The 27945-nt window shown below is 45.9% G+C and overlaps 2 protein-coding genes across 13 annotated transcripts in view; one reads left to right on the forward strand and one right to left on the reverse strand.

The window, feature by feature from the left end:
* SLC37A3 (solute carrier family 37 member 3) overlaps positions 1-5928 on the reverse strand; it is a 150806-nt gene extending 144878 nt beyond the window's left edge. For 3 of the 8 annotated variants that reach the window (XR_009610236.3, XR_009610235.3, XM_060633262.2), the window contains exon 1: positions 5830-5928. The gene's annotated coding sequence lies outside the window, so the exon portion shown is untranslated. Of the gene's footprint in view, positions 1-3107; positions 3258-5662; positions 5779-5829 lie in introns of those variants that run through there. The other 5 variants (XM_078438699.1, XM_078438700.1, XM_081795080.1 and 2 more) reach the window with 5 other exon arrangements.
* A 4091-nt stretch (positions 5929-10019) lies between these two features.
* On the forward strand, positions 10020-22282 carry RAB19 (RAB19, member RAS oncogene family). 5 transcript variants are annotated; one of them, XM_078438664.2, is made up of 6 exons: positions 10020-10328; positions 10852-11067; positions 11553-11611; positions 12228-12451; positions 15568-15751; positions 20123-22282. In XM_078438664.2, the coding sequence occupies exons 4-6, from the start codon at positions 12251-12253 to the stop codon at positions 20386-20388; spliced, it is 651 nt and encodes a 216-aa protein (XP_078294790.2). In that variant the 5' UTR covers positions 10020-10328; positions 10852-11067; positions 11553-11611; positions 12228-12250; the 3' UTR covers positions 20389-22282. The 5 variants fall into 5 exon arrangements, with proteins under 5 accessions (XP_078294790.2, XP_060489253.2, XP_060489254.2 ...); XM_060633270.3 differs by lacking the exon at positions 11553-11611; XM_078438678.2 differs by lacking the exons at positions 10020-10328; positions 11553-11611 and adding an exon at positions 10347-10643.
* Positions 22283-27945: the final 5663 nt, after the last annotated feature.

The following is a 27945-nucleotide window of genomic DNA, read 5'->3' on the forward strand; positions in this document are numbered from 1 at the left end:
CTGATAAGAGTTATGAAATTCAGTAATTTATCAGGTAAAATAATTCCAAAAATGTATGCTCCAACAGATTGGGATTACATTGCTTTGGCAATAATGGTTGTGTATTTCAAGGCTCTGCAGTTACATTAATAACTTTAAATGACTACCGAGCTGTTTGAGACCATCTGGATTTCATTTCTAATCAACCACCTTTTCCTTAGTTCTGTGACATGAGAGAAAAAGCTTAATAAGTACACCAGGAAAATAGTTTTAGGTAATCACCTGCTGCTGGCAGGATGCCATTTAAAATGAATACTATTATAACATCTGGTCGTAAGTAATTACAATAATTAATAATAATAATACCTTGCACTTATATTCTCTACATCACAGAAGCGATTTCTAATCATCTGTGAGCTCTGTGACCCTGGGAAAGTGCTGAGAGTTTTTGCCAAGTCTGATTCCATCAAGCACATTCTACTTTCTGAAGACCATTTTCTTTACTGCTCTAGTCTAACATTTTCCAAGTGTAGGTAAATGCTGTCATAATTAATAAAACCAAAATTCATTTAAGTACTTCTAAATTCAAAGTAGCATTTAGCTAAATTCATTTAGCATTTTCTCAATGGATACTGAATATACAACTATCATATGAGAACAAGAATTAGCTTTTAAAAACAAAACTTAGTAAAAATAAGATCCCTGCCATCAAAAAGGGTCCAGAATCACTGAGCCGTGCTCACTCCTTTTCAAAACCAGTTCATAATCATGAACTCATCTGATTTGTGATGAAGCTTTTTTGAGCCCTAGAAGATCACGCATACAAGGTATTTTCCAGAATGAGACACTCTGCATTGTGCGATCAACGCTGAGTAAAAGACATGCAACGTGTCCAGACGGAAGGTAATCTCCCCCTTATAAAACAATGCCTTGGAATATAAAGCGTTCCAAAACGGTTACTTTCTATAGATGTTCGGAGCCCATTTCCACCCCACAGCAGTAAGAGTTCAGGCTGTCCTGTACCAGGAATGCTGTGGGAGACACGGACTACAAAGCGGAAGGGGGAAGGCTGGTAGGACAGATGGCCCGCGGAAAGCATCTCGGCCCCCACGGCCACGTCCTCTGACCCAGTCCTCACCCTGCCCCAATCAGCTTCTCTGAGCTCATGCCGGGGGCTCTACTGCCCGCTGCCCCTCAGCCCTGTCACCTACTGACCTCCCGGCGCTCCGCTGTCGCTACAGACAGCGCTTGCCCCGCTTGTCTTCTGCCACTGCTTCGGTCTCCGTGCAATATCCTGGTGGCTCATCTATCACTCCCCAGTCCTCTTCACCACCCATCTTTTCCTCTATAATAACCCACACTTTTATAGAGGTTTTCCACAATAAAAACCCCATCCAGTAACTACATCACCTCCCCCAGGCAGATTTCAAACACCCAACTTTCTTCCCTTCCAGAAAACTCCTTGCTCTCCTACTTCCCACTCACCAGTCATTTTACCTCAGCAAAGCTCCCAATTCAGTCACCTCACCATTTTCCCATCATCTGTTACCCTCCCTTGTCCTCAGTTCCTTCCTCAGTAACTTAGAGTCTATCCAACTCCCTTATGGGCCTTTTTTTCTTGCCTCTGTCCACCCACCCTGTACCCAAGCGGCTGCAGTTTGCCGGAGAAAAATCACACAGGCAGGCTGATTTCACTTTTTAGATTCAAAACCACAAACCTCAAAGGGCATGCAACACTGCCCAGCATGACTACACTTCCCTAATGATTCTGTTCTCTCAACCTCTAAGACAATTCCACACTTCTCTCTCAACCAGCGCGACGGCTTTCTGTCGACGCCCAGAACAATGGCTCTAACTCGGACCCTCCAGAGTTCCCGACAGGCCAGCCAACTATCCAATTGATATGCCTCGTGTACCTGAAGCAAGATGCTTCACTTCCTCCCTCAAAACTGATTCTTCCCCCAGTACCCCCCACCTCATAAATGATACTACCATTCCCCCAAGTTGCCCAAGGTAACCAGGACTTATCCTTCATTTTTCCTTTTCTCTCTCTCAGCTTCCACAACCAACCCATCACTAATTACCTCCAAAATACATCCCGAAGTATTCCTCCTCTCTCCATCCCCACTGCCACCACCAAGATTAGCCACCCATCCCCCACCAAGCCTACCCCGAAAGCCTTCGGCAGGGTTTCACCACTTCTGCCTACCCTGCCCCCAACTCATTCTACACACATCGGCCAGAAACATATCTTAAGACATAAACCAGCTCCCACCCTCTGCCTAAAACACACTGATAGCTTCCCAAGACTCAGATAAAAATACAAAACAATTTGCCATGCCCTTCAAAGCCTGACTACCCCAGTCCTCTGCAGTAAAATTGGAAGGTTAAGGGGAGGAGAGCAGTGAACTGGACAGCTGTGGTTTGCAAAAGGAGGCTAAGGATAAAGGCGGTGACTGCCTGAGCAATGCCTTTTGAGAGTGGGTGTTTCTTTTTTAATTGTTTTATTGATTGTCAATAGGTCATGCATGCATAAGGCAGAAAATTCAAAAGACATCGAAGGGGTACCAGAGAGTGACGTCTCCCTCTCTGATCTCATCACCCCGTGCCCTTACAGGTTTCTTTGCATCCCTGCAGAATCCATGCCTGTGCATCCGCTCCAGGCATAGCTCCTCACTCACACGTACACAAAGGAGCATACGACACACTATTCTGCACCGTTTTCTTTTCTTCACTTGTCAGAGGTGGGAGATCTGCCCCTATCTGCACCTACAGGGTCACCACATTCCAACCTCCCACCGGACATCTGGGTGGTTCCCCATCCTTTGCCACCACGAAGCTAGCCACACTTCGACACAGCAAGGAGCTAGCCCATTTCCCTCCTCCCCACCCTCGCCAGTACCACACCTCCACAGTCGCTACAACGTCCCCACACCGAATTTTCTTGTCCCTGAGCCCTTCCTTGCTTGGGGTCTTTGCATTTGCTGTTCCGCTGCCTGAAATGCTTTTCTGCTGGTTCTTTGCGAATGGTTTGCCCTTTCCTTTTCTTGGCTCATCCTCAAATCATCTCCCTCAGTGGTGTGCCCTGATCGCCCCGTCTACGACGGCCGGGGCCGTTACTCAGTTACCTGTCTCCCCTGTGTCTCTGCTTCTTCCTTTCATAGCATTGTTCCCAATCAAATTATCTGGTTTAACGGTTTACGTGTGTGTTGTTCAGCTGTAAGCTCCACAAAAGAACGGCCTCATCTGTCTTCAGTCCACGGCTATATCTCTGGCACCTAGTAGAGCATTTAGAATGATCCGTAAAGATTTTGTGCACGAATGAATTCTTTGACCATAACCAACACCGAATACTCTCAAAGCACCAGGCACTGTGCTAGGTACTTGCCTTGCGTTACTGTATTTAGTTCTCACATCTTATAAATAAGAAAACAGATTTTATAAAGTAGTATCTCTTAACAGAGGAAGCGAGCATTCAAACCCAGACCTGACCCTAGTCTCTATGCTATACTATGTAAGAAAAAAAGGCTAAAATATCTGAAGTTGGGTAAAACACAACGATTAGAAATATCTCACCTTAAGCTTGGAAGTAGAAATCCTGAATGGGGAAAAAAAAAACCCACCTATTAGTAATAGTGGTTACACTATTACTATTCTCAAATGAGAAGGACATTAGATGGGCAATTACTTCACTCTTCAGACTTCAGTTTTTACATTTGCAGAGTAAAAAGATGGTGTGTACTAAAACAGAAAAAGGTAGCTGGAAGAGTAATGAATGCATAGCTGAGTTCAATTATTTTGACAGTATTGTGTGTGTTGTAATTTAGCACCTCAATGTTTGACACAAGTAACTTTTTCATCCCACACCATCCCATTTGAAGCCATTTATCTGTACCACACAAATCCTTTCACTCAAAACTCAAGCCTTCTGTAATTTTTGTCTCTTCTTAAATTGTTTCATTGCCACAGATGTAAAGTACCTAGCACTTCCCTGTAAAATTCTCTTGTCTTATTCCAGGGTTCCTAAAACTACATTCTTCCTACCCATCGTAAACATATTCCAAAGACAACTAGTTTTCAAGATAAAAACCTTTCCCTCTCGGTGTGCCTGGCTGGCATGTGACTCTTGATCTTGGGGTCTGGGGTCGAGTTCCACATTGAGGGGTAGATTGTACTTAAAACAAAACAAAAACAAAAAAAAACAAAAAACAACAACAACAACAACAACAACTTTCCTTCTCCTAAACAAAAGACTCATATGCCAGTTAACGGTTACTGCTGCGACATTTCATTTTATCAGTGGGCAAAACGGAACCTTCGATAATACACTTGATTCTGACATCTAGAAAGAAACATGTTGCACTGACTTCAATTTTATAAAATTACTGTTTCAGGGTCATTTTCTAATGAAAATGAAAGGCCGAGGTGCCTGGGTGGCTCAGTCCACTAAGTGTCCGACTTCAGCTCAGGTCATGATCTCACGGTTCGTGAGTTTGAGCCCCGCGTCGGGCTCTCCACTGTCTGCAAGGAGCGAGCTTCGGATCCTGCATCTTGCTCTCTCTGACCCTCCTCTGCTCTCTCTCTCTCTCTCAAAAACAAAAACATTTTTAAAAAAAAAAAAAAAAAAAGGAAACGAAAGGTCAACAGAAGAATTATGTTCTTTGAAACCACATGTGACCCACAAAAAGGCATTAAAGTTGGAGCTGGAACCATAGACCCTCCACTTAATTAACTTCTCTGAGCCTCGATTTTCCTCATTTAAGAATTAAATTAGGGGGCGCCTGGGTGGCTCAGTCAGTTAAGCATCCGGCTTTTGGTTTCAGCTCAGATCATGACCTCATGATTCATGAGTTCAAGCCCCGCATCCGGCTCTGAGCGGACAGTGTGGAGCCTGCTTGGGATTCTCTCTCTCCTCTCTCTCTGCCCCTCCTCCACTTATGTTCTCTCTCTCTCTCTCTCTCTCTCTCTCTCAAAATAAACAAACTTAAAAAAAAGAAAAGAATTAAATGAGACAATTTTAGAGAGCTCCTAATATAGGAACATCCAACAAATGGCAAAGAAATAATTCAGCACCAAGACACTGAAGAAAGGCGGCAACTGGGATTCAGATTTCACTCACCCCAGGAACATACTCTTCTCCCTACAAGCATTCAGTCACAAGTTACCATGAGATCATCTACAATCTCATACTTCAGGAAACGCCAAAAGCCCTGTAGCCACGTTCCCATTATCCCCTGTCAAAAGTGAGAATAAACAGACCACATTCTGCAAATAAGAATCCCGAGAGAATGACGAATACGTAATGTGACCAAATTCCTCGACTGAGGCCACAGCAGTTAGCAGCATACAAAACCCAGCTATTCCACTAAGACCCTCCCTCTTTGGCCTCGGCGCATCTTTTCCAAAAGCCTGCCTTCCTTCGCACCCCACCTGAAAAGCATCCCTTCACCCGGTCTAAACTGCAGCCCTTTTCCGGGACAAGAGCCCTCGTGGCGCGCGGCCGGGCCCTACTCCCCGCGGGGGCCCTCCCGGATCCTCCCGCTCTCCTGCCGCTGGGGTCCTCGCCGGCCCCGCCCGGCCCCGCACTCCCGAGACCGAGGAGCCGGGCCCGGGCCGGAGGGGAGCGGCGGCCCGCCCGGCCCTCGGCGCCACACCCACCGGCCGCCCCCACCCGCACCCGCACCTCCGCATCGCGCTCCCGTCCCCTAGAAGCCCCTCGGACCACCCTCGCGGGCGGCGCCCGCACACCTCGCCCGGAGCCGGGCGCCGGCCCCTCCTCGGTCGCGCCCCACGCGCCGCGGCTCGCGCATCCGAGACCGCGCCGTAGTCGCCGCGCTGCGGCCCACTGACCCGCTCGCTCCGCTCCGCTGCCCGCAGCCCGTCGTCCCCGCCGCCACCTCACCCGCGCCCCGGCAGCCAGGGTTTCCGGACGCTCACGTGACCCGCCCCTCCCGGGGGGCATGCTGGGAGTTGTAGTCCGACCGCGCCGCTTCACCTGCCGGACGCCTAGGTGACGGCGGAAGGGAGAGGGAAGACTGGGGCCTCGGTGAACCTGGCTGTTGGGCTGGGGGACGGATGACGGCCAGGAGTGTCAGCTGGAAAAAGACAGTGAGAGATAATATATAATGATCTGGGCAGAATTGCTATATAGGGCATCTTTTTTTTCCAGAAAAGCTTTATTCTGTTCTTTGTTTTTATAGAAAGTGACATGCTGCTAAGTTTGCTACTGACCAGGCATCAGGGCGTAAGCTTTAGACTTTTATTTTTTTTTAATTTTTTTTTTTTCACATTTTATTTATTTTTGAGAAACAGAGTGAGACAAAGCGTGAGCGGGGGAGGGGCAGAGAGAGAAGGAGACAGAATCTGAAGCAGGCTCCAGGCTCTGAGCAAGCAGTCAGCACAGAGCCTGATGCGGGGCTTGAACCCACAAACTGTGAGATCATGATCTGAGCCGAAGTTGGATGCTCAACTGACTGAGCCACCCAGGCGCCCCTTTAGACTTTTATTTAAATTAATTAAACGCAGTGACCCATGCAGGCAGGGCCATTAATCTGCCTCTGCCATTCACCTTCTGCACTCCACCCCACCCACCCAAACAAGTAAATGAGTGTTAAGATCCTGACAGCCTCAAGCCAAAATTAAAGGCCTTAAAAGGAGGCAGGACTTGGAAGTGGAACCTTCTAGTCTCCTGGGCTCTTTCACCTGTTGGGGAAATATATTTTTTTTTTTAATCTCCCAACCAAGAAAATTTCTCTACAAAGATAGAGAAAGAAAAGTTTTACTATTGGATAAACATTAAACCAGAATGTGAGGCTCATCATGATCTAACAGATTGCAAAGACAGAAAGGAATCTCCTGCATATACAGCCAAGCAGATACAACCCCTTGCATGCATGTTCTCAAATAAGCAATCACTAGCCCTCAACTGAGAAGACCGGGACAGGAGCTTTTGTCACGTACAGTTGGTCCAAACTTTATCATGGCAACTGGGGAGACTGCCTGAATTGGCTTATCCAAAGGAGAAACAGACTTCTCATGCCTCTAGGACAAGAGATAGTGTTGCAAATTGGAGCAAGACGCCCACAGAAGTTAGGCTTTTAGCCTCCCAGAAACTAGGAAACTGGAGGACTATCGCCCTGGATGTTTGTATTTCAAGATGGCTCCCGGGTCCTGGAAAGTTTCCTGATATGAGGCTGGCAAGAGGTTATTTAGCCATTATGAACGGCTATACATCTATTTGAAAAGGACAAAGGGCAGGGTGGAGGTGGGAGTTCTTATTTCCAAGGGAGACTTAAACCTCTTATTTTTAACTTGTATTTGCCTTTACAACAAGGCAGTTGTAGTTCTGTTCCCAGTCATCTGAGAGTGTGGCTGGGAAAATGTGATACCAGGGTGAGCAAAAACAAATTGCCCCAACATTTCACTTTTATTTTTAAAAATATTTTGTGGAGGGGCTCCTGGCTGGCTCAGTTGGTGGAGTGTTCAACTCTTGATCCCGGGGTTGTGAGTTCGAGCCCTACGTTGGGTGTAGAGATTACTTAAAAATAAAATCTTGGAGTGTCTGGGTGACTCAGTCGGTTAAGTAACTGACTTTGGCTCAGGTCATGATCTCACAGTTTGTGGGTTCGAGCCCCGCATCACATTCTGTGCTGACAGCTCAGAGCTTGGAGCCTGTTTCACAGTCTGTGCCTCCCTCTCTCTCTCTGTCCCTCCCCCACTCACCTCTGCCTGTCGGTCTCTCCCTCTCAAAAATAAATAAACATTGAAAAAAGTTTAAATAAAATAAAATTAAGGGGCACCTGGCTGGCTCAGTTGGAAGAGCATGTGACTCTTGATCTTGGGGGCATGAGTTTGAGCCCCGTGTTGGGTGTAGAGATAAATAAAAAATTGTTGTTAATCTTTAAAAAAAGAAACACACACACACACACACACACACACACACACAGGGGGACATTATTCAGCCTTTAAAAGGAATGAAATTCTGATACACGCTACAACATAGATTGTGTCCGTGGGATAGAGACACGTTGAAATAAGCCAGTCACAAAAGGACAAACAGTGTATGATTCTGTTTACATGAAGTGCCTAGAGTAATCAACATGATAGGGAGAGAAAGCAGAATAGTGGTTACCAGAGACCAAGGGGGAAGAGAAATGGGAGTTAGTGTTTAAGGGGCAGTTTCAGCTGGGGATGATGCAAAAGTTCTGGAGATGGATAGTAGTCAGGGTTGCACAATTTGAATATATTCAATGCCCTTAAAAATGGCTAAAATGATAAAGTGTACGTATTGTGAAACATACATGTGTGCGTGTGCATAAATGTATGTATGTGTGTGTGCAGAGGGGGTGAATAAGATATCACCTGGGTCACCACCACCCAGGTCAAGAAGCCCACACCGTGCTCTTTGCACTTACAGTCATGTTGGTGGAGAGGGGTCAGAATAGGGAGAGGCAGAATCTCTCTCTCAACTTCCACAACCACCTAGACATTTTACTGTTTGATTTCTACTTCTAGATGTTCTCCAAGTACCGGGTCTGAGTCAGCTGACTTTTTTTTTCCTTTCCCCATAACCATAACTAGAAGAAGAAACCATTTTGACATCTAACCTCATTGACATGAACATCAAACAGGTTTTATTTCCTGCCTTCTGCCTGTGCACGGTGGTGAATCTTGACGGATATTTCATTTTCAATTCACAGACATATGACAGTGGCTCTCAAAGTGACAATGTGCCGCAGCAGCTGGCAGTATCCTTTGTTTTCTTGCTCTATCTGCCAGCATTGGGTGTATCTTACTCAAAAAGAGAGGTTCCTGAAAAGTGATGTGTAAATGGAATACGGGGTAAGATAAATTATAATTTAAAGGTTTCCTGAAGGAATCATAGAAAGAAATGTTCTTGGATAGTGAATAAATTGTCCTCTATTCCAGTGCTTCTCAATCTTCTTAGGCCTCAACCCACAGTAAGAAATACATTTTATGGGGGCGCCTGGGTGGCTTAGTCGGTTGAGCGTCTGACTTCGGCTCAGGTCATGATCTCACAGTTTGTGGGTTTAAGCGCCATGTCAGGCTCCATGCTGACAGCTCAGAGCCTGAAGCCGGTTTCAGATTCTGTGTCATTCTCTCTCTTTCTCCCTCTGCCCCTAACTCTCTCTCTCTCTGTCTCTCTCTTCCTCTCTCTCTCTCTCCCTCTCAAAAATAAATAAAAGCATTTAAAAATTTTTTTAAGAAAAGAAAATATGTTTACAAAAAAAGAAATACATTTCACGTCAGCCCAGCACACACAGGCATGTATTCAACTGGTCCATACATCGCACAAAACAGTACTTAGCCTGACTGCATGACTGCATGAGATATATTCTGAAATTTTGTCCTAGGTTCCTCTGTGAAAATGCTGGGTGCAATCCACAAAAATTGATTTCATGACTCATTGATAGGTCTCAGCCCCCAGTTTGAAAACACTACACCAGTTTAAATATTTTATCAGTCTGGATGTTTCCGTTTTGCACAGTGTAGCTTAACTGCCGACGCCTTGCATTCTGCATCGTGGAGAAAATCTAGCGCCTAAGATCTGAGAGACAGTGACATTTCCAGACACTGTGAGGGGAAAAAAGTGAGGAAAGCTCACCTCAGTTTTCTGCTTCTACTGCCAGCAGGAGACTGATAAACTCTAGGTTTTCTCAGACCTAGAAATTAACCTTTGTTCTGTGGTGGGTTTTTTGAGAGAGAGGAAACAAATGTTTGTTTGTTTCAGCTCTTTCTTCCCGTGCAAATTCAAAGTTGTTTTGGTTTTTTAATCTTTTTGGACCACCTTCTTTCTCTCAATTGCTCCTCAGAAAGTTATTCAAGTCCACAAAACAATCAAATGACTCAAGATCCAGGTCTGTATTCTCCTTGACATTGCCGTTCTCTCCCCCGGCCGCCCCCGCCCCCCGGCAAAACCAGGGACCCAAGGGAAAGTGGGGGGCGAGGGCTGCAAAAGAGAAGGGGAGTGGAAAGAAGGTCGGGCGGCTGAACAGGTAGTGGCTGAGTGAACCGGCTCGTCCTTCCCGTTTGGCTTTGCTAGGTGACTGGGTGACGGGGGTTGGCCGGGAAGGCTGACTTGGCGCGGGGTGTGCTGGCCGGCGCCTCGCCTTTGCCTTTGCGCTTTGTACCCAACGGCGCGCGCGAGCGGCCGCGCTCAGGTGCGGTGGGAGGGTCCGCGCTCTCCTTTCACTTTCTCCGGTCGCCAAAGCGGACACCTGGGGACGGAACCACAGCTCCCACCAGGCCAGCGAGGCAGGAGGACCGAAAAGGAAAGCTCGGAGGAGAAGTGAACGTTACCCGCTAGCAGAGGTGAGAGAGCGAGCCAGGTAAGCAACAGGTGGACCAGGAAGGCGAGGGTTACAGGATGCGGGATGAAGGGCACCCGCGGGGGCGGGGGGCACCGCTCATTCCTCCTTGCCGCGCCGCAGGCTTAGGTGAAGAGGGCTTCTGTGGAAACCCTGAGGACTCACTTGGGCAAGGGGGCCGCGGAAGCAAGATTCCAGCTCAAGTGACAGGGATAGGACACCGGAAGTAGAACGGCCTCATTTGAAAAGCCAGAAGGAACAAAGAAAGTGGTTTCATCGTGGCTTTTGTCTGCTGGATCATTCAGCCATAGGCGACTTCAGAGGTGTCCAAGAGAGGTATGGGATCCTTCTTCATCCATTTAAAGCTCAGGGTTTTCACAGGCAGGTGATGAATCTGTGTGCTTTTCAGTTTCTGTGATGATACAGACTTGTCCTTTTCGGACTTTCGAGAAAACCCGAAAGTAAAACGGGAAGAAATGGAGAAGGGTGCTATAAGGCAGGAACAGTCTGAAGCCAGTCAAATCTAATCGCCAAATGATATCAGGTTTCGTGTATTTTTACAACACGTTGGAGGAGGAGGAGACCCAACACAGCACCATGTGAAGCACAGTTGAAAGGCCCAGGGATATTTGCCTTGAGGGGATGTGCTTGCTGCTTCAAATATCTGACGGGCTGTCATGTGGAATAGGAATCTGCCAAGTCCGGGCACGGCACGAGGGTCAACAGATGGAAACTCCAGAGAGATAGAATTCAACCCCATGTAAGTTAGAGCTGGGCATGCCAAATGGGCTTTTTCAGGAAGCAGTGCGTTCCTGGGGATCAAAGATATTAAAGCAGAGGTGGATACTGAAGCAGAAATGCTGAAGTGGGAATCAAGTTTCAGGGGAGGGATTGTGTTGATCAGCACTTCCCAAACCAGACGGTCATCAGAATCACCTGGGGAGTGTTTGCCTGTGTGTGTGTGTGTGTGTGTGTGTGTGCGCGTGCGTGCGCACACATGTGTGCAGGCGTTTAACTATATTTAGCAGATCTGGGATGGGCTCCAGGAATATATATTTTTAATTATCTCCTCCAGATAGTTCTGCCATAATCAATTACTTAGGGAGCCACTGTCATTAGAAACTTTATTTTTTCCAGTCTATGGTAAAATATGCTCTAAACACTTGAAAACCATAGTTTTCATTTGGGTTGTTTTTTTTTTTTTTTTTAAGTTTATTTATTAAATAATCTCTTACTCCAACACAGGGCTTGAACTCACGACCCTGAGATCAAGAGTTGCAGGCTCTACCAACTGCGCCAGCCAGGTGCCCTGCATACTTCTCATTTTGAAATAGTCTCAAAGTCTTAATTTCCTGGTCAAGGAAACCAGAAGAAAAGGCCATGTCACTCTTCCCCAAACTGACTTCCTGTCAGATCTTGTCTGCCCTTGTTGCTGGTTGCCTGGACGTTGAGTCTTCCATAGCTGGGAGTTTTGCTCCCCATGCAAAGTGGAGATAGGATGACATCTAGGCATGTCCTCCAGCTGATGAGTGGCAGGTAGAGCACTCCCGTAGGCATCTCCTCTGCCATCCTCCTGCTCTGGGCACTTGATGGAGTGTGAGGCACTTCGCCTCAGTGACTAAGGTTTCAGTCAATCCTGTCAGCTGAGAGTGTCGCTTATGTGCTGGGCCCAACAGACAATGGCAGTTAAATCTCTACATTCTAAAGTAATGTCAACCCACCGAGGGCAGGTGTGGGCTTGTGGGGATAGCTCCCTTGTACCTGACCAACAATTAATGTCCTTCTCCCACAAGAATGCTAGTGCCACGAAAGCAAGAACCTCCCTTTCTCTTGTCCCGTCCTGCATCCCGAGTCCCCGGCTCCTGACAGAACAGTGCCTAGCTCACTAAAGAGAGACTGAATTCCTACTTTTCTTCCTAGGTCCGTTCTAGGTGGCAACAGCCATGCAATTCTCCAGCTTGTCCAGGGCAGCAGATGAGAATTTTGACTATTTGTTCAAGATTATCCTCATTGGGGATTCCAATGTGGGGAAGACGTGTGTGGTGCAGCATTTCAAATCTGGGGTCTACACGGAGACGCAGCAGAACACGATTGGGGTGGATTTCACTGTGCGCTCCCTTGAGATCGATGGCAAGAAAGTGAAGGTCAGAAGGGCATGGGGTTGCCGCCACCTCTTTTAGCTAGAGTTCCTAACACTGAAACACATGCCTGAGGAATGAAAGACTTAAATATAAAACATGAAATCGTAAGAGTACCAGAAAAAAACCACATCGGAATATTTATTATTGTGGAATGGGGAAATCAACCTTTTTTTTCCTTAGAGAGAGAGAGCACGTATGAGCAGAGGAGAGGGGCAGAGGGAAAGAGAGATAATCATAAGCAGGCTCCACACTGAGCATAGAGCCCAATGCAGGGCTCGATCCCATGACCCTGGGATCATGACGTGAGCCGAACCCAAGACTCTGACCCTCAAACGACTGAGCCACCCAAGCGCCCTGGAAATCAACCCTTTAAGACAAGAACCCAGAACTCATGAAGGAAAAGACTGCTTAATCAGAAATATCCAAAGGACAAATTTATACATCTCTATGTAATGATATAAAGGTCAAATTGCTGAGTGTGGAGTCAGTTTAAGATTCTCTCTCTCTCTCCTTTTGCCCCTCCCCACACTCTCTCTCTAAAATAAAACATTTTTTTTTTTTTAGAAACAGACTCTTTTTTTTTTAATTTTTTTTTTTTAACGTTTATTTATTTTTGAGACAGAGAGAGACAAAGCATGAACGGGGGTGGGTCAGAGAGAGGGAGACACAGAATCTGAAACAGGCTCCAGGCTCTGAGCTGTCAGCACAGAACCCGACGCGGGGCTCGAACTCACGGACTGCGAGATCATGACCTGGGCTGAAGTCGGCCGCTTAACCGACTGAGCCACCCAGGCGCCCCAAAACATTTTTTTTTAAATAGTAAAAATAAAGGCCAAATTTCTACATCCACAAAAATACCGTAAACAAGAGATGCATAACAAACTGGAAAGAAATATTTGCAAATACGGGACTGACAAAGGGCTAATGTCCTGCATGTGAAAACAGAGTCCCAATAAATATCTAAGAAAAAGACCGACAACTAAATATAAAAAGTAGGCAATCCACAGACTGGACACAAATGCCATTTCATAAATTCAATAATAACTAGCTTGGGGGCGCCTGGGTGGCTCAGTCGGTTAAGCGTCCGACTTCGGCTCAGGTCACGATCTCGTAGTCCGCGAGTTCGAGCCCTGCGTCGGGCTCTGGGCTGATGGCTCAGAGCCTGGAGCTTGCTTCTGATTCTGTGTCTCCCTCTCTCTCTGCCCCTCCCCCGTTCATGCTGTGTCTCTCTCTGTCTCAAAAATAAACGTTAAAAAAATAAATTAATTAATTAAAAAAAATTAAAAATTAAAAATAAATAATAATAACTAGCTTGGAAATTCCTTACTCATAATTTAAAAAGTGAAAATTAGAATAACAGTGAGATACTACCTTTTGCCCATTTGATTAGAAAAGATCAGAGAGTGTTGGTGACAATGTAAAGCATGATCTTGTTTGGGATCTTGATTAAACAAAAACAGTAAAAAGACATTTTGGAGACAATCGGGAAAATTGTAATGTGGTCAGGTATCAGATAATACCAAAGGGTTATTGAAAAGTTGACCTGCAGCGATTGTGGCATTGTGCTCGCATAAGAAAGTGTCCACTTTTTAAAATGTTTAATTATTTGTGTGTGTGTGTGTGTGTGTGTGTGTGTGTGTGTGTGTGAGAGAGAGAGTGTGAGTGTGTGACAGAGAGAGAGAGAGAGAGAGAGAAAGAAAGGGAGAGAAAATGAGGGGGGAGGGAGGGGTAGAGGGAGAGGGAGACAGAGAATCCCAAGCAGGTTCCATGCTGTTAGCACAGAGCCCTACGCAGGGCCCGAACTCATGAAACGTGACATCGTGACCTGAGCTGAAATCAAGAGTCAGACGCTTAACCAACTGAACCACCCAGGCACCCCGAAAATGTCCACTTTTGACACAAATGAAATGACATGAAGTCTGGGATTCACATTAAAAGAATACCACAAAGAAATCAACAGAAGGAGCTAGATGGAGCAAGAATGGTGAGATCTTGATAATTACTGAGTGTGGATGATGGCTATATGAAGGTTCTTTGTTTTATTCTCTCTAGTTTGGGGTATGTTTGCAAACTTTCTTTAAAAAAAAACATTTTAGGGGCGTCTGGGTGGCTCAGTTGGTTAAGCGTCCGACTTCGGCTCAGGTCACGATCTCGTGGTCCGTGAGTTCGAGCCCCGCGTCAGGCTCTGTGCTGACTGCTCAGAGCCTGGAGCCTGTTTCAGATTCTGTGTCTCCCTCTCTCTCTGCCCCTCCCCTGTTCATGCTCTGTCTCTCTCTGTCTCAAGGATAAATAAACGTTAAAAAAAAAAAAACAATTTATAGGGGTGCCTGGCTGGCTCAGTCAGTAAAGCATGTGACGCTTGATCTCAGGGTCATGAGTTCAAGCCCCACATTGGGTATAGAGCTTACTTAATGAAAAAAAAAAAATTAATTAAATAATATATTTTCTAAATAGTGTGAGTGAACAAACAGGTACACCCAGACACTGGGAGGGTGTACCCAATGGGTGCTCCTGCTTGGGATGATAATTGCAAAGGTATTATTATAAGGATAGTCTTAAATGTCAACAGCTGTGTGGTCCTTTAAAATCAGAACAGTCTGGTGTGCCTGGATGGCTCAGTTAAGTGTCCAGCTCTTGATTTCGGCTCAGGTTCATGAGTTTGAGAGCACAGAGCCTCCTTGGGATTCTCTCTCTTCTTCTCTCTCTGCCTCTCCCCTGCTCACTCTCTCTTAAAATAAACTTTTTAAAAAATAAATAAAATCAGACCAGTTCAGCCAGTGCCATCACCTTGAATGATATCACCGAGCAGTTTCAAAAGATAAACTCCAAAATCTAGAGGAAGGGAGAACGGACGTAAAAAGGTCAAGGACACGAAACCCAAAATATTGGATCCACCTCTCCGACTGAGCGTCCCGTAGATGGTGACTGCCAAACCCGAAAGCGCATCCAAAATGTTCTGGGAGTGAACGGAAACACTGATTCCTAGGCCCCAGACCTACCGAATTTGAATATCTCGAAGTGAGACCCAGAAAACTCCCTTGTTCAGACAGCTCAGGTGAACAAGTTCCCATAAAGCATGAGAACTCCTGATGTGGACCCCCTTCTCTGCCCTTCTCCAGATGCAAGTGTGGGACACAGCAGGCCAGGAGCGCTTCCGGACCATCACGCAAAGCTACTACCGCAGCGCCCACGCGGCCATCATCGCCTACGACCTCACCCGACGCTCCACCTTTGAGTCTGTTCCTCACTGGATCCACGAGATAGAAAAATATGGCGCGGCGAACTTGGTCATTATGCTGATTGGTATGCTGTTTTCAAAGCATTTAGCCTTTCGTTCCTGGCCCCCTCTCCTGATGCTCAGCTTTTTGGGTGTTTCTGATGGGAATGGCACATGAAATCATAAGACTGCCGGCGGTGGAAGGACCTCAGAGTGTTTGGCCTGGAAATTCCCATCAGATTCACCCGAGAATGGGGTGAATGAGGTTGGCGGGATGGGATGTGAATTTGCTAATAATACAGATTCCAAGGCCCCCACCCTAGAGTGTCTCATTCTGGAGACCTGGGATGGGGCCCCGGCTTCTAGAGAAGCCATACCCTTCATACCGATTTGATGCGAACGTGTGTAGACCACACAGAAAATACTCTATAGTCTGAGGTTCATAATAGCAGATGGCTCCAGATCCCCAAGGAAGCCACTCAGATGCACGTGACTGACTGCACCCAGGAATAACTCCTTACAGCTGCTAAGATCCTAACAAATCCTAGCAACAAACCTCCATCAGAATTAACAGGGATACAAGGGGCAGACCAGACTCCCAGCTTAGGAATGGCCACTCCTACAACATCCCTTGGTGAGAGCCACCAAGGGACTCTCGTATCTTTCTTCTAGAAGCAGAGCTGTGCCCTGACCTTAAACCTCACTAGCAGGTACTTGGGTGACTCAGTTGGTTAAGTGTCCAACTTCGGCTCGGGTCATGATCTTACGGTTCATGGGTTCAAGCCCTGCTGTGCCGAAAGCTCAGAACCTGAAGCCTGCTTCGGATTCTCTTATCTCCCTCTCTCTCTGCCCCTCCTCCAATCATGTTCTATGTCTGTCTCTCTCTCTCTCTAAAATGAGTAAATGTTAAAAAAAAAAAAAAAGAGGTGAGCTGAGATCAAGAGTCAGACCCTTAACTGACTAGGCCACCCAGGTGCCCCTAGACATTCTTAATTTCAATATATTTCAATCCATCAATCTTTTCCTTAATGATTGTTTCCTTTTATCCTATTTAGGAAATCCCGTAATCAAAGTCATCAAGATATTCTGTCTTTTGAAATAAGTTGTCTGTCTGCCTTCCTTCCTTTCTTCCTTCTTCTCTTTCTCTTTCAACTTATTGTGGCTTTTACATTTAGATCTAATGTAACATCATTAGATCTAACCAACATCAGAACTGATGTTGATCTATTTGTTGGTATGGACCACAAATTTGTAATTTTTCATGTACAGATCCAATTGCCCCAGTGCTATTTACTAAAAAAGGCAGCCTTTCCCACTGCTCTGATACCATCTTTCTGTAAAGGGTGCATATATCAGTGCACCCTTGTTTTTGAGCTTTTTATTCCACTCTATTGATCTATTTCATGCATGCTCTTGTGGGGCAAAGTGCCTTAGACATTACAGTGGCTTGTGGCCCTCCAAAGGGCTAGATATACCATGTATCTGTGGTACTAAATTTTCATGGGATCTATATACAAATGTTCGTAACAGCTCTATTCATAATTAACCAAAAACTAGAATCTGCTCCATTTCTTCAAATGGGTGGATGGTTAAACTCTGGTCCATTTATACCGTGAACTGTCACTCTGCAGTAAAAGGGATAAATTACCAATACATCCTTGGATGGAACTCAAGGGAATTATGCTGAGTGAAAAAAAGGCAATCTCTAAAGGTGATATCCTGGGGCACCTGGGTGGCTCAGTCGGTTGGGCGTCCGACTTCAGCTCAGGTCATGATCTCACAGCTCGTGAGTTCAAGCCCCGCATCAGGCTCTGTGCCAACAAGTCAGAGCCTGGAGCCTGTTTCAGATTCTGTGTCTCCCTCTCTCTCTGCCCCTCCCCTGCTCATGCTCTGTCTCTCTCTGTCTCAAAAATAAATAAAAACATCAAAAATAAATAAATAAATAAATAAATAAATAAAAACATCAAAAAAAAAATTTTGTTTTAAAAATAAAGGTGATATCCTGTATGATGTCGTCTATATAATAGTCCTGAAATAACAAAATTGTGGAGATGGGAAACAGATCAGTGGTTACCAGGGGTTGGGGGTTAGCTGTGATGGGAGGTTATAAAGTGGTGGCATGAAGGAGCACTTTGTGTGATGGAACCACTCTGTTATCTTGGCTGCGGTGGTGGATATATGTGGTGAAATTGCCTGTAATTATACATGCACGTGCACAAAGGAGGGTACCATATAACTGGTGAAATCTGAGTAAGCTCTGTGGGTTGCACCAATGTTAACTTCCTGGTTTTGAGCTTGTGCTACAGTTACGCAAGAGGTTACCCATGGGGAAACTGGGTGAAAGGTACGCTGGACCTCCCTGAAGGACCTCCTTCAACAGCCTGCAAGTCTAAGTGCACGTGGGTGGCTCAGTCAGTTAACGTCAGACTCTGGAGCTCTACGCTTACATCGCGATCTCACCGTTTGTGAGATTGAGCCCCAACTTGGGCCCCGGGCTCACAGCATGGAGCCTGCTTGGGATTCTCTGTCTCCCTCTCTCTCTGCCCCTCCCCTGCATTCTCTCTCTCAAAATAAGTAAACATTAAAAAAGAAAGAAAGAAACAAACACACCAGGGGCACCTGAGTGGCTCAGTCACTTAAGCCTCAGGCTTTGGCTCAGGTCATGATCTAGCAGTTCATGAGTTCAGGCCCCCCCATCACTCTCTGTACTGACAGCTCAGAGCCTCGAGCCTGCTTCAGATACTGTGTCTCCCTCTCTCTCTGACCCTCCCTTGCTCACATCCTGGCTCTCTCTCAAAAATAAATAAACATTAAAAAAATTAAAAACAAACCAATCTGTGAGCCTATAATTGTTTCAAAATTAAAAGTTTTAGGGGCTCCCGGGTAGCTTAAGGGCCTGACTTTGACCCAGGTCATGATCTCACGGTTCGTGAGTTCCAGTCCCGCGTCCGGCTCTGTGCTGACAGCTCAGAGCCTGGTGCCTGCTTCAGATTCTGTGTCTCCCTCTCTCTCTGCCCTTCCCCGCTTGTGCTCTCAGTCTCTCTCTCTCTCTCTCTCTCTCTCAAAAATGAATAAACATTAAAAAAAAAATTAAAGGTGTAAAGGCTTTCATGGTGGGGAGGGGTAATTACGAGAAGAAAGGGTCTAAAAAGGCTCCTTTATGGGAAAAAAACAGGTTGAAAAACATTAATCTAGCCTGTCTTAATTACGGTAGCTTTGTAAGAAATCCTTGTGTCTGGTAGAACAAATCCTTTAGGAAGACAATTTTACCTTGTGATTCCTGCCTCAGAGAAATCAAAGTCCAATGACTGGATGAATATAGGGGTTGAAGTAGAGAAGCCAAAGAGATGGGTCACTCTTCCTTCTATGAGCAGTCCCGGGCCATGCTTGCAAAACCCCTCGCTGAACTCTCTGGGGTAATAGGGAATGTTCTACATCCTGAGAGGAAGGGTGGTTACAGAGCATATACGTTTGTCAAAACTCATGAACTGCACAGTTCTGCATCAGTCTGCATCTTGTTGTAAGTTACAGCTAAATCCCGCATTATTCATTCCACACCTTCAATCCAGCAAATCCTAATTCACAATCTCCTCAGCTAGACCAGGACCATCCAACAGCACCCAACACTTTGTGGTCTGGAAAAGAGAGTGGAAAGAGAACCAAGATTTGGAGCACCTGGGTGACTCAGTGGGTTAAGTGTCTGACTTCGGCTCGGCTCACGATCTTATGGTTTGTGAGTTTGAGCCCTGCATTGGGATTGCTGCTGTCAGTGCAGAGTGAGCTTCAGATCCTCTGTTCCCCCTTCCGCCCCAACTCTCTCTCTCTCTCTCAAAAATAAATAAACATTAAAAAAAAGGAGGGCGCCTGGGTGGCTCAGTCAGTTAAGCATCCGACTTCGGCTCAGGTCATGATCTCATGGTCCGTGAGTTTGAGCCCCGCGTCAGGCTCTGTGTTGACAGCTCAGAGCCTGAAGCCTGTTTCAGATTCTGTGTCTCCCTGTCTCTCTGACCCTCCCCTGTTCATGCTGTCTCTCCCTGTCTCAAAAATAAATAAATATTAAAAAAAAAAAAAGGAAAAAAGATTTGGAGGAAGAAGAGAGAAGGCTGAGGACTCCCTCTGGCACAGTCTTTACCTTGTTTAGACTTTGAAGGAAAGACAGTCCCTCCCTAGAGCACACAGCCTTCATCTGTCCCTGCCAATAAACACAACCCTCCAGCCCCTTTCTCACAGCTCCTGAAGATCTTGACAGTGAATGAAGACAGTGGCTCTTTCCATACATTGATGGTTTCATTTTCAGTAAATCTGCCCACAATTGCTGTCTATGAATGTATGCACGCGTGCATATTGCCGAACTAAATGTTTCTCTTAAGGTTCATTAAAACACGCGCGCGCGCCCACACACACACAAACAGATTCAGTTCCTCAGTGGAATATTTGTTTATCTCTCTCACCCCCAGGGAACAAGTGTGACATGTGGGAAAAACGGCATGTCCTGTTTGAAGATGCCTGCACGCTGGCTGAGAAACACGGCCTCCTTGCTGTTCTGGAGACATCTGCTAAGGAGTCTAAGAACATAGACGAGGTCTTCGTGCTGATGGCCAGGGAGCTGATTGCCCGCAACAGCCTGCACTTGCTTGGTGAGAGCCCCCTGAACAACCTGGCCACGGGTTCCAGGCCGGTTCTTATGGCCCAGGGGCCGAAGGAGAAGACCTGCATGTGCTGAATATGCCCTCGAGGCCAGCTGCACCCACCGGACGCCTGACGTCAGAAACCAAAGTTGGCCGGATATCCTGTTGTCGGCCCAGAGCATCTCAGACCAAAGCACAGACTTGCCTCTGGCCCTAACCCCGCCCCCTGGATGGGGAGCACCGTTGCCTTGATTCACACCTGAGGCCACAACTGCGGACTCTGAGGAAGAGGACACCACTGTTTCTTTGGATTCCGCCTAGGGCTTAAGGCACAGGGGTAGGAGGACACGGTCTGCTCTTTTGCAGCCTTCCATTTTCTGTCTCCCCAACCCTTCAACGGCTTTCTACTGAATTCTGCTTCTCACTCAAAGAAGAGGGTAGTGAAGGAAAGAAGAAAGGAGGCATATCAAGAGAGGGAGAGGATGTTTAGAACATTCCAGGGCAGTTTACAGCAGCTCTGGCAACGGAGGATGGAAAAAACCCTGCAGTGATAAACCAGAATGCTGCTGACATTCACATCTCAGGTCTTTAGCTTGGCGGGGTAAAGCCTTTGACATAAAGACCATCAACAAACACTGTTTTGCCGAATGGTCAAGTGCCATGTGACGGAGACAGAATTGGATCTCACTTTATCCTAGTTAGATTGCTTTGACCACCCTCCTAGAATGCAGGAGATGCCTACAGTTTCCTTTCTAAAATACCACATTACCTGCTGGATAAAAACTCACTTCTGAATTGCAATTAAATGGGTTCATAGATGAATTTCAAGACAAAAGTGACCTCACTGTGTGGCCCCTGTGCATGCCCCGGACCCTCCAACACCTGTGAGAAATAAACATCCTTTTTTCGAAGTCCCCTGATGGTTGTTGCTGAGGCAATCATAATGATCTTGTAATCCTAAGAACCACAGGGCTGGTCCAGCTACCACGTGGCTCTGAACAAGGAAAGGTCTGTGGTGGCTCACCTTGGCACTAATCACAGGCCGAGACCAACAAAGAACAGATAGCCACTATCCGGGTACTGGGTACTGGAGATGTGGCTAATCTGAATTTGAGATGATCTCTACGTATGAAATACACACCAGATTTTGAAGACTTAGTACTAAGAGAGTATAAAGTATCTTATAACAATTTTATATGATTATATTTTGAAATGATATTTTAGATATACTAGGTTAAATAAGTATATTATTAATGTTTCACCTTTTTTTTTTTTTTTTACTTTTTAAATATGGCTACTAGAGGAGTGCCTGGGTGGCTCAGTCAGTTAAGTGTCCAACTTCAGCTCAGGTCATGATCTTGCAGTTCATGAGTTTGAGCCCTGCGTAGAGCTCTATGCTGTCAGCGCAGAGCCCGCTTCAGATCCTCTGCCCACCCCTCTCTCTACCCCTCCCCTGCTCACATTCTCTCTTTCTCTCTCTCTCAAAAATAAACAAACATTAAGAAAAAAATAAATGTGGCTACTAGAAAAACTTAAATTATGTAAGTGGCTCACACCATACATCGATTGGACAGTACAATAAAGCAATGCTTCTCAAAGTGTAGTTCACCAACCAGACATAGGAGAGGAGCCAGGGGATGCCTGTTACAGATTCCTGAGGCACATGACTGACTTCTGGAATCAGAATCTGTTCAGGAATCCACATTCATCCAAGCTTGCTGGCTGATTCCCATGCTGAAACTTTCGAACTGCTACTTTACAGAGGTTGGTGGCGGGGGCGGGGGGAGGGTTAGGAGGAAGATCATAGAGAATTAATCACATTTTAATTCATTTCAATATATATTTGTTGCTGAAAAAAACCACCCAACTTTAGGAAACATGAAGGAAACCTAGTTAAATGCCAGAGAGAATAAATGCATCCACGCAGATTAACCTGTTTCATCTGTGTTTTATTGTTCTAAGTGAAGGGGTAGGCACAGCAGAATCTCAGGACTAGATCTGTACCAAGCCACTGCATGGTTTTGCGAGGAGGCAAGAAACGGTTGTTAAGAAAGGTGAAGAAAACTGAGTAGATCAGGGGAGGGAGTGAGCAAAGACGAAAGAGGCGGAGCATGAAGTCTCACACAAATTTCCCATTTCCCTGCCTGTCAATCTCACTACTCTCACGACCTCATCTGCTTCTCGGGCTATGCGCTCTGGGGATTATACGGAATGAAAATATTCCTACCGACAGGGTGCACATGTGAGAACAAAGCCACCTGAACACCAGCGACCTGTAATTAGCCAGCCCGGGCTTCGGTCGAAATTATAGTGCTTCAAACAGAACCCCCCAGTCCACTTGAAAGGGACTTGGAAGGGTGACGGGAGTGGAGCAGCGTCACTGAACGTGGGTGTGCGAAGGTCCGCTCTGAAGAGACGCACAGGCTTTTCTGGAGCGCGGCCCGGCGTCCTAACTGGCACGGTGAGGCCAGTGCAGGCAGGTTCCCCTGCACAGCCGTGGTCACAGAGGGCTGTGTGGCACTGAATCCTGGTATTTTTCTCAAGTCTCCCTAACCGTACAGTTGGTAATAAGTGAGTTATATGAAATCAGGTCCTAAAAGGGACATTTCGGAAGAATGAAAAGATTACAAATGTCTCCATATGTTGTCTGCCAATGTTAAGTACATTTCCATATGTGAAGAAATCTTTCAGTTAATATTTCATTGTTCATAGATGGCTCCTGACTCTCTTCCCCATTCTGTTACTGAAAAGGTCCATTAGTTATAAGAGGAATATTACTATAATAGCATTAATAGCAAACACATATAGCAATTACTATGTGTGCAGCGCTGTACCGTACTGACTCAGTGAATCCTGTCTACTCTCTTTTGAAGTGGGTGCTATTATTTATTCCTTTTTTTTTTTTTTTCAAGTTTTTATTTTTGAGACACAGCCCAAGCAAGGGAGGAGCACAGAGAGAGGGAGACACAGAATTGGAAGCAGGCTCCAGGCTCTGAGTTGTCAGTAGAAAGCCTGACGCAGAGCCCAAACTCACAAGAGATCACGACCTGAGCCGAAGTTGGTCGCCTGACTGAGCCAATAGGCGCCCCTAATTCTTATTTTAAAATGAGGGTATGAAACAGAGAGAGATTAAGTTCACACAGCTTATAAGTGGCAGAGCCATGACTCAAACACAATCTGGTTCCAGAGCCCACTCTTAGCATTAGGCTCTACTCCCTCCCAGATAATGACCAGTATCAGATTTGGCTCTATCATATTAACCTGTCACATTTTAATCACACACACACACACACACACACACACACACAGATACGCTCATCCCAAGATACACTCTCAAATGTTTATTTCAGGGGCACCTGGATGGCTCAGGTCATGATCTTGCAGTTTGTGGGTTTGAACCCCGTGTCAAGCTCTGTGCTGACAGCTCAGAGCCTGGAGCTGCTTCAGTTTGTGTCTCCCTGTCTCTCTGTCCCTCCTCCGCTCATGCTCTCTCAAAAATAAACATTAAGAACAATTTTTTTTAATGTACACTTCAATATCCTTCCAAGTCAAGTCATGTAGCTTTCTCTGTACAAGAAGCTGGAGGCTGGAAGGAGGCAGTGGGGGAGGGGGCAGGGGTGGAGAAAGGTGGCTGGTTGGGTGGGTTAGGCTCGGCCTATCTAACCACAGGGGAATTATGTAGGAGCAGGGCCTGAGTTATGCCAGCTCCAGCCTGAGTCCACCTCCTCTTGAACAGGGATGACGTGGAAACTCCACTTTGCTTATATGCAAGGTCATTTGGGCGACCCAAGGCCAACTAGGCTGAGTCCTACCTCAGCACAAGGGTTAGATTGCGGGCATGAAGAAGCAAGCACACATCAACGCTCCCTGCCTGTTGTCTGATGGAGAAGAGGCTCTGGGGACTCATATCATCAAAGACAAGATTAGAGCTTGCTTCAATTTTTCATATTTTAAAAATTATGTATTTTGAGAGGGGGTGAGGGGCAGAGAGGAGAGGATCTGAAGCAGGATCTGTTGACAGCAGAGGGCTTGACGCGGGACTCAAACTCATGAACCGTTAAGATCATGACCTGAGCCAAAGTTGGATGCTTAACCAACTGAACCACCCAGGGACCGCTCTAATGCAGTATTTTTATCTTTTAATGTGTGTGTGTGTGTGTGTGTGCGTGTGTGTGTGTGTGAGAGAGAGAGAGACAGAGAGACAGAGAGACAGAGAGAGACAGAGAGAGGAGGGGAAGAGAGAGGGAGACAGAATTTAAAGCATGCTGCAGGCTCTGAGCGGTCAGCAGAGCCCGACGCACGGCTCCAACCCATAAAACATGAAATCACGACATCAGACGCCTAACGGACTGAGCCACCCAGGTGTCCCTCCAATGTAGCATTTTTAATATTTTTTCTGTAGGCTGCATATTGAAGAAAATTTTAAATTACAGAAAATCTTAAGAATATCAAAAGTACCTGGGATCCCATGCAGAATGACTTTCTCAACACGATCTTGTACATATTTTCTTTTCTATACGTTTACTCTGTAACATTTCAACATGCACAGGATGTAGCTGTTACTCAAGTAACCCCTCAAGGAGTGTATTCTGCCCTGGCCATTTACAAATATTAACCTGGCACTCGCTTCCACTTGGGGGGGGGGGGGGGCGGTTAATATTGTTAACTGGAAGAAGAGGCTGGGCCACAGAATGTGTCTGCATCCTGGCTGTGCTTCAGATGGGCCACATTACCTGCTAAACATGCAGATTACCAGGCCCCTCCTGAACTGTATTTCAGTAGGTCTGGACTAGCCTGTACTTTATACTTTCTAAAACTCTCAAGGCACTAGAGGATTCTCACAAGCCCATTCATAAACCGGGCATCAAAGTCTAGAAACAACTGGTTGTTCCTACAACTCTCCAAGCACCCAAAGCCTTAGTGGTCAGTGACAAGATTTAAAGCAGATACCCAAGTGCCAAACCCACTGTCCTCTTGAAGCTTTACTACTACTCAGGGGATGTTTACCATGAGCTCAATTTAAGGGTTACTTGATATACTTTATTCTAGGGAACATGGGAGTTTAAAAAGTTCAAAAAGAATTTCCAAATCTAAAAGAATTCAATATTTAGCTTGGAACAAAGCTTACTTATTCAAGGTTAGAGAATGTTGCATGGTTAGTGGCTTGAAAAACTGATGGAGAGGAACATATCAGCTCAGGGTAGGGGGGAAGCAATAGCAGGCTGGCTGAAGTGATGTGGGGAAAGGTCCTGGAGGCTTCAGGACCTCAACAGGCCCTGTCACAGAAAAGATAGCAGAGGGACACAAGGGGGCCTAGAGTGAGGAGGCAGAAGGCAGGAGCAGGCCCAGTGTTTAGGGGTGCAGAACAGAGTTTGTTGGAATGTCATGGGCACATGTGAGGCATTTTTAAGAGCCCAGAATGAAAAAGTTGATGGAGTTGATCCTACCTCCAGAGACAGCAAAAAGTTCCTAAGGATTTTGAAAAGGGGAATTTTATGATTGTGTTGATAAATCCAGGGTAATAAGGGGTTGAGTCAAATTTGTGGAAAGGCTGGTGGTGTTTTAGGAACTGAGGTAAAGGGGAGAGGGGCATCCCAGAGAAGGTTCAGGCAAACAGCTAGATATCAGCTAGTACCTGATGAAAGGCAGGACAGAGGGAAAAAGATGAAGTCTGAAGACCGGGTCATTACTACTGCTTTGGTGATGACACCGGTGCCCACAGCTATTGGCCTTCTCACCCCTGAGCTTCAGTAGCCCAACTTCCTTTAGTGCCAAATACTGTCATGGTTAACTTTTGTCTCCCTAGCACTGGACTTACCTATGAAAGTTGCTTCCCATGTTTGTTAGCAGGCTGAATTCTGAGTAGGGGTGAAGGAGGATGGAGAAAGGCCAGGAGTGGGCCTTAAGGAATGCCCATGACTCGGAGGAGGAAAGAGGAGGAGCCAGGACGTGAAAGTCAGAACCAGGATGATGAACTATGGCTGCTCAAGGAGCCGTCTGCATGGTCTTCCTGGTCCGTGGCCAAGTGAGTGTAGAAATTGACCATTTAGAAACTTTTCTATCATTCTGGGATTGCCACAACATCCAACTTTATGTTTGTTGAGTTCAATGACAACTTTGGGATTGTACTTTGAAGGGCGTTTTTCATTTCATTTTGTAACATCTCATTTTTATTATTATATCACAAAGGTATTAGCCCACAATGGACCGGAAACATGGAAAAATAAAAAGACAACTAGTCCTTTACCAGTAATACTTTGAGAAGCATTGATGTTAAGTAACTTAAAGATTGGGGAAAATAAGGGCACCTGCCTAGCTCAGTTGGTAGAGCCTGTGACTCTTGATTTTAGGGTTTTGAGTTCAAGCCCCAGGTTGGGCATAGAGATTACTTAAAAATAAAAGGTAAGATTGGGGAAGAAGCCAAAGAAATGGAGAAAAGTTTCCCGCGATTCCTGAATTTGGCAGAACCACCATCAGTGACCTTTGGCAATGCACTTTTGGGGGAGTGACTGTGGTACAGTTCCATCCCTAAGAAAATAACCTCAAGGCAACTCCTGCTTACAGGAGTAAGAGACAACATCCCTCACGACCTTATGACATGAAACCACTTAATCAGACTACATGTTTGTGTTACCATGTATGGGACAAAGAAGTAAAAAATACATAAAACAACAAGCCACGTGGTATTCAGGGCTCAGTTCCCTGGGTACAAACCCAACTGAGCATGTGCCGGCAGGATAAAGTTGCTTCCTGGAAAGAAAAGCCTCAGTGTCGCGACTCTGTGCGAGAATCCGGCTACGCGGTGATGACTACGACGTCCAGCGCAGGAGAGACAGTCTGAGTCTGGCCTCAAATCAGAAGGACTAAGTTTGGGGGCGCTTGGGTGGCTCAGTTGATTAAGCATCTGACTTCGGCCCAGGTCATGATCTCACAGTTCATGAGTTTGAGCCCAGCTCAAAGCCTGGAGCCTGCTTCCGATTCTGTGTCTCCCTCTCTCTCTCTGCCCCTCCCCCACTTGCACTCGGTCTCAAAAATGAGTGAACATTTAAAAAAAAAAAAAAAAAAAAAGGACTAAGTTTGAAGCCTACTTCTCAGCTCATCCATTGTGAAACCACAGGCAAATGACTTTTCCTTTCCTCGCTCATAAACCAGCGACCCACTTACCTATGATTGCTACAAGCATTAATAATGATGCCTAATTGAAGGGCTAAGTACAGATCCCGATACACTGTGTTCATCACTAAAAGCATATTTTTTTAAAAAACCACGTAAGTAGAGATCACTTGTTCAAGAACTTTCTTTGTGGAAAAGGAGAAAAATAATTGTTTAGAAACAAGCAAAAAAGGCTTCCTCTATACCAGCAACACTAAGTAAGTATATAGACTCCAGAGTGTCAGGGATTGGGTGAGACGGTACTGTTAGTAATAATGAAAACCTAAAAAATACTCTTCAAAGGGGGTTGTTAAATAAATTCTATACAACTTTTCTTCACTTTACTTTAAGTAAACTACACCAAGTGTGGAGCTGGAAATTCGTGACCCTGAGACCAAGACCTGAGTAGAGATCAAGAGTCTGAGCCACCCAGGCACCCGGTAAATATATGTATTTTAAAGTTGACTTGTATTGAGAGAGACAGAGACAGCACAAGTCGG

Source organism: Panthera onca, chromosome A2 (assembly GCF_046562875.1).
Source record: "Panthera onca isolate mPanOnc1 chromosome A2, mPanOnc1 haplotype 2, whole genome shotgun sequence".
NCBI classification, from domain to species: domain Eukaryota; kingdom Metazoa; phylum Chordata; class Mammalia; order Carnivora; family Felidae; genus Panthera; species Panthera onca.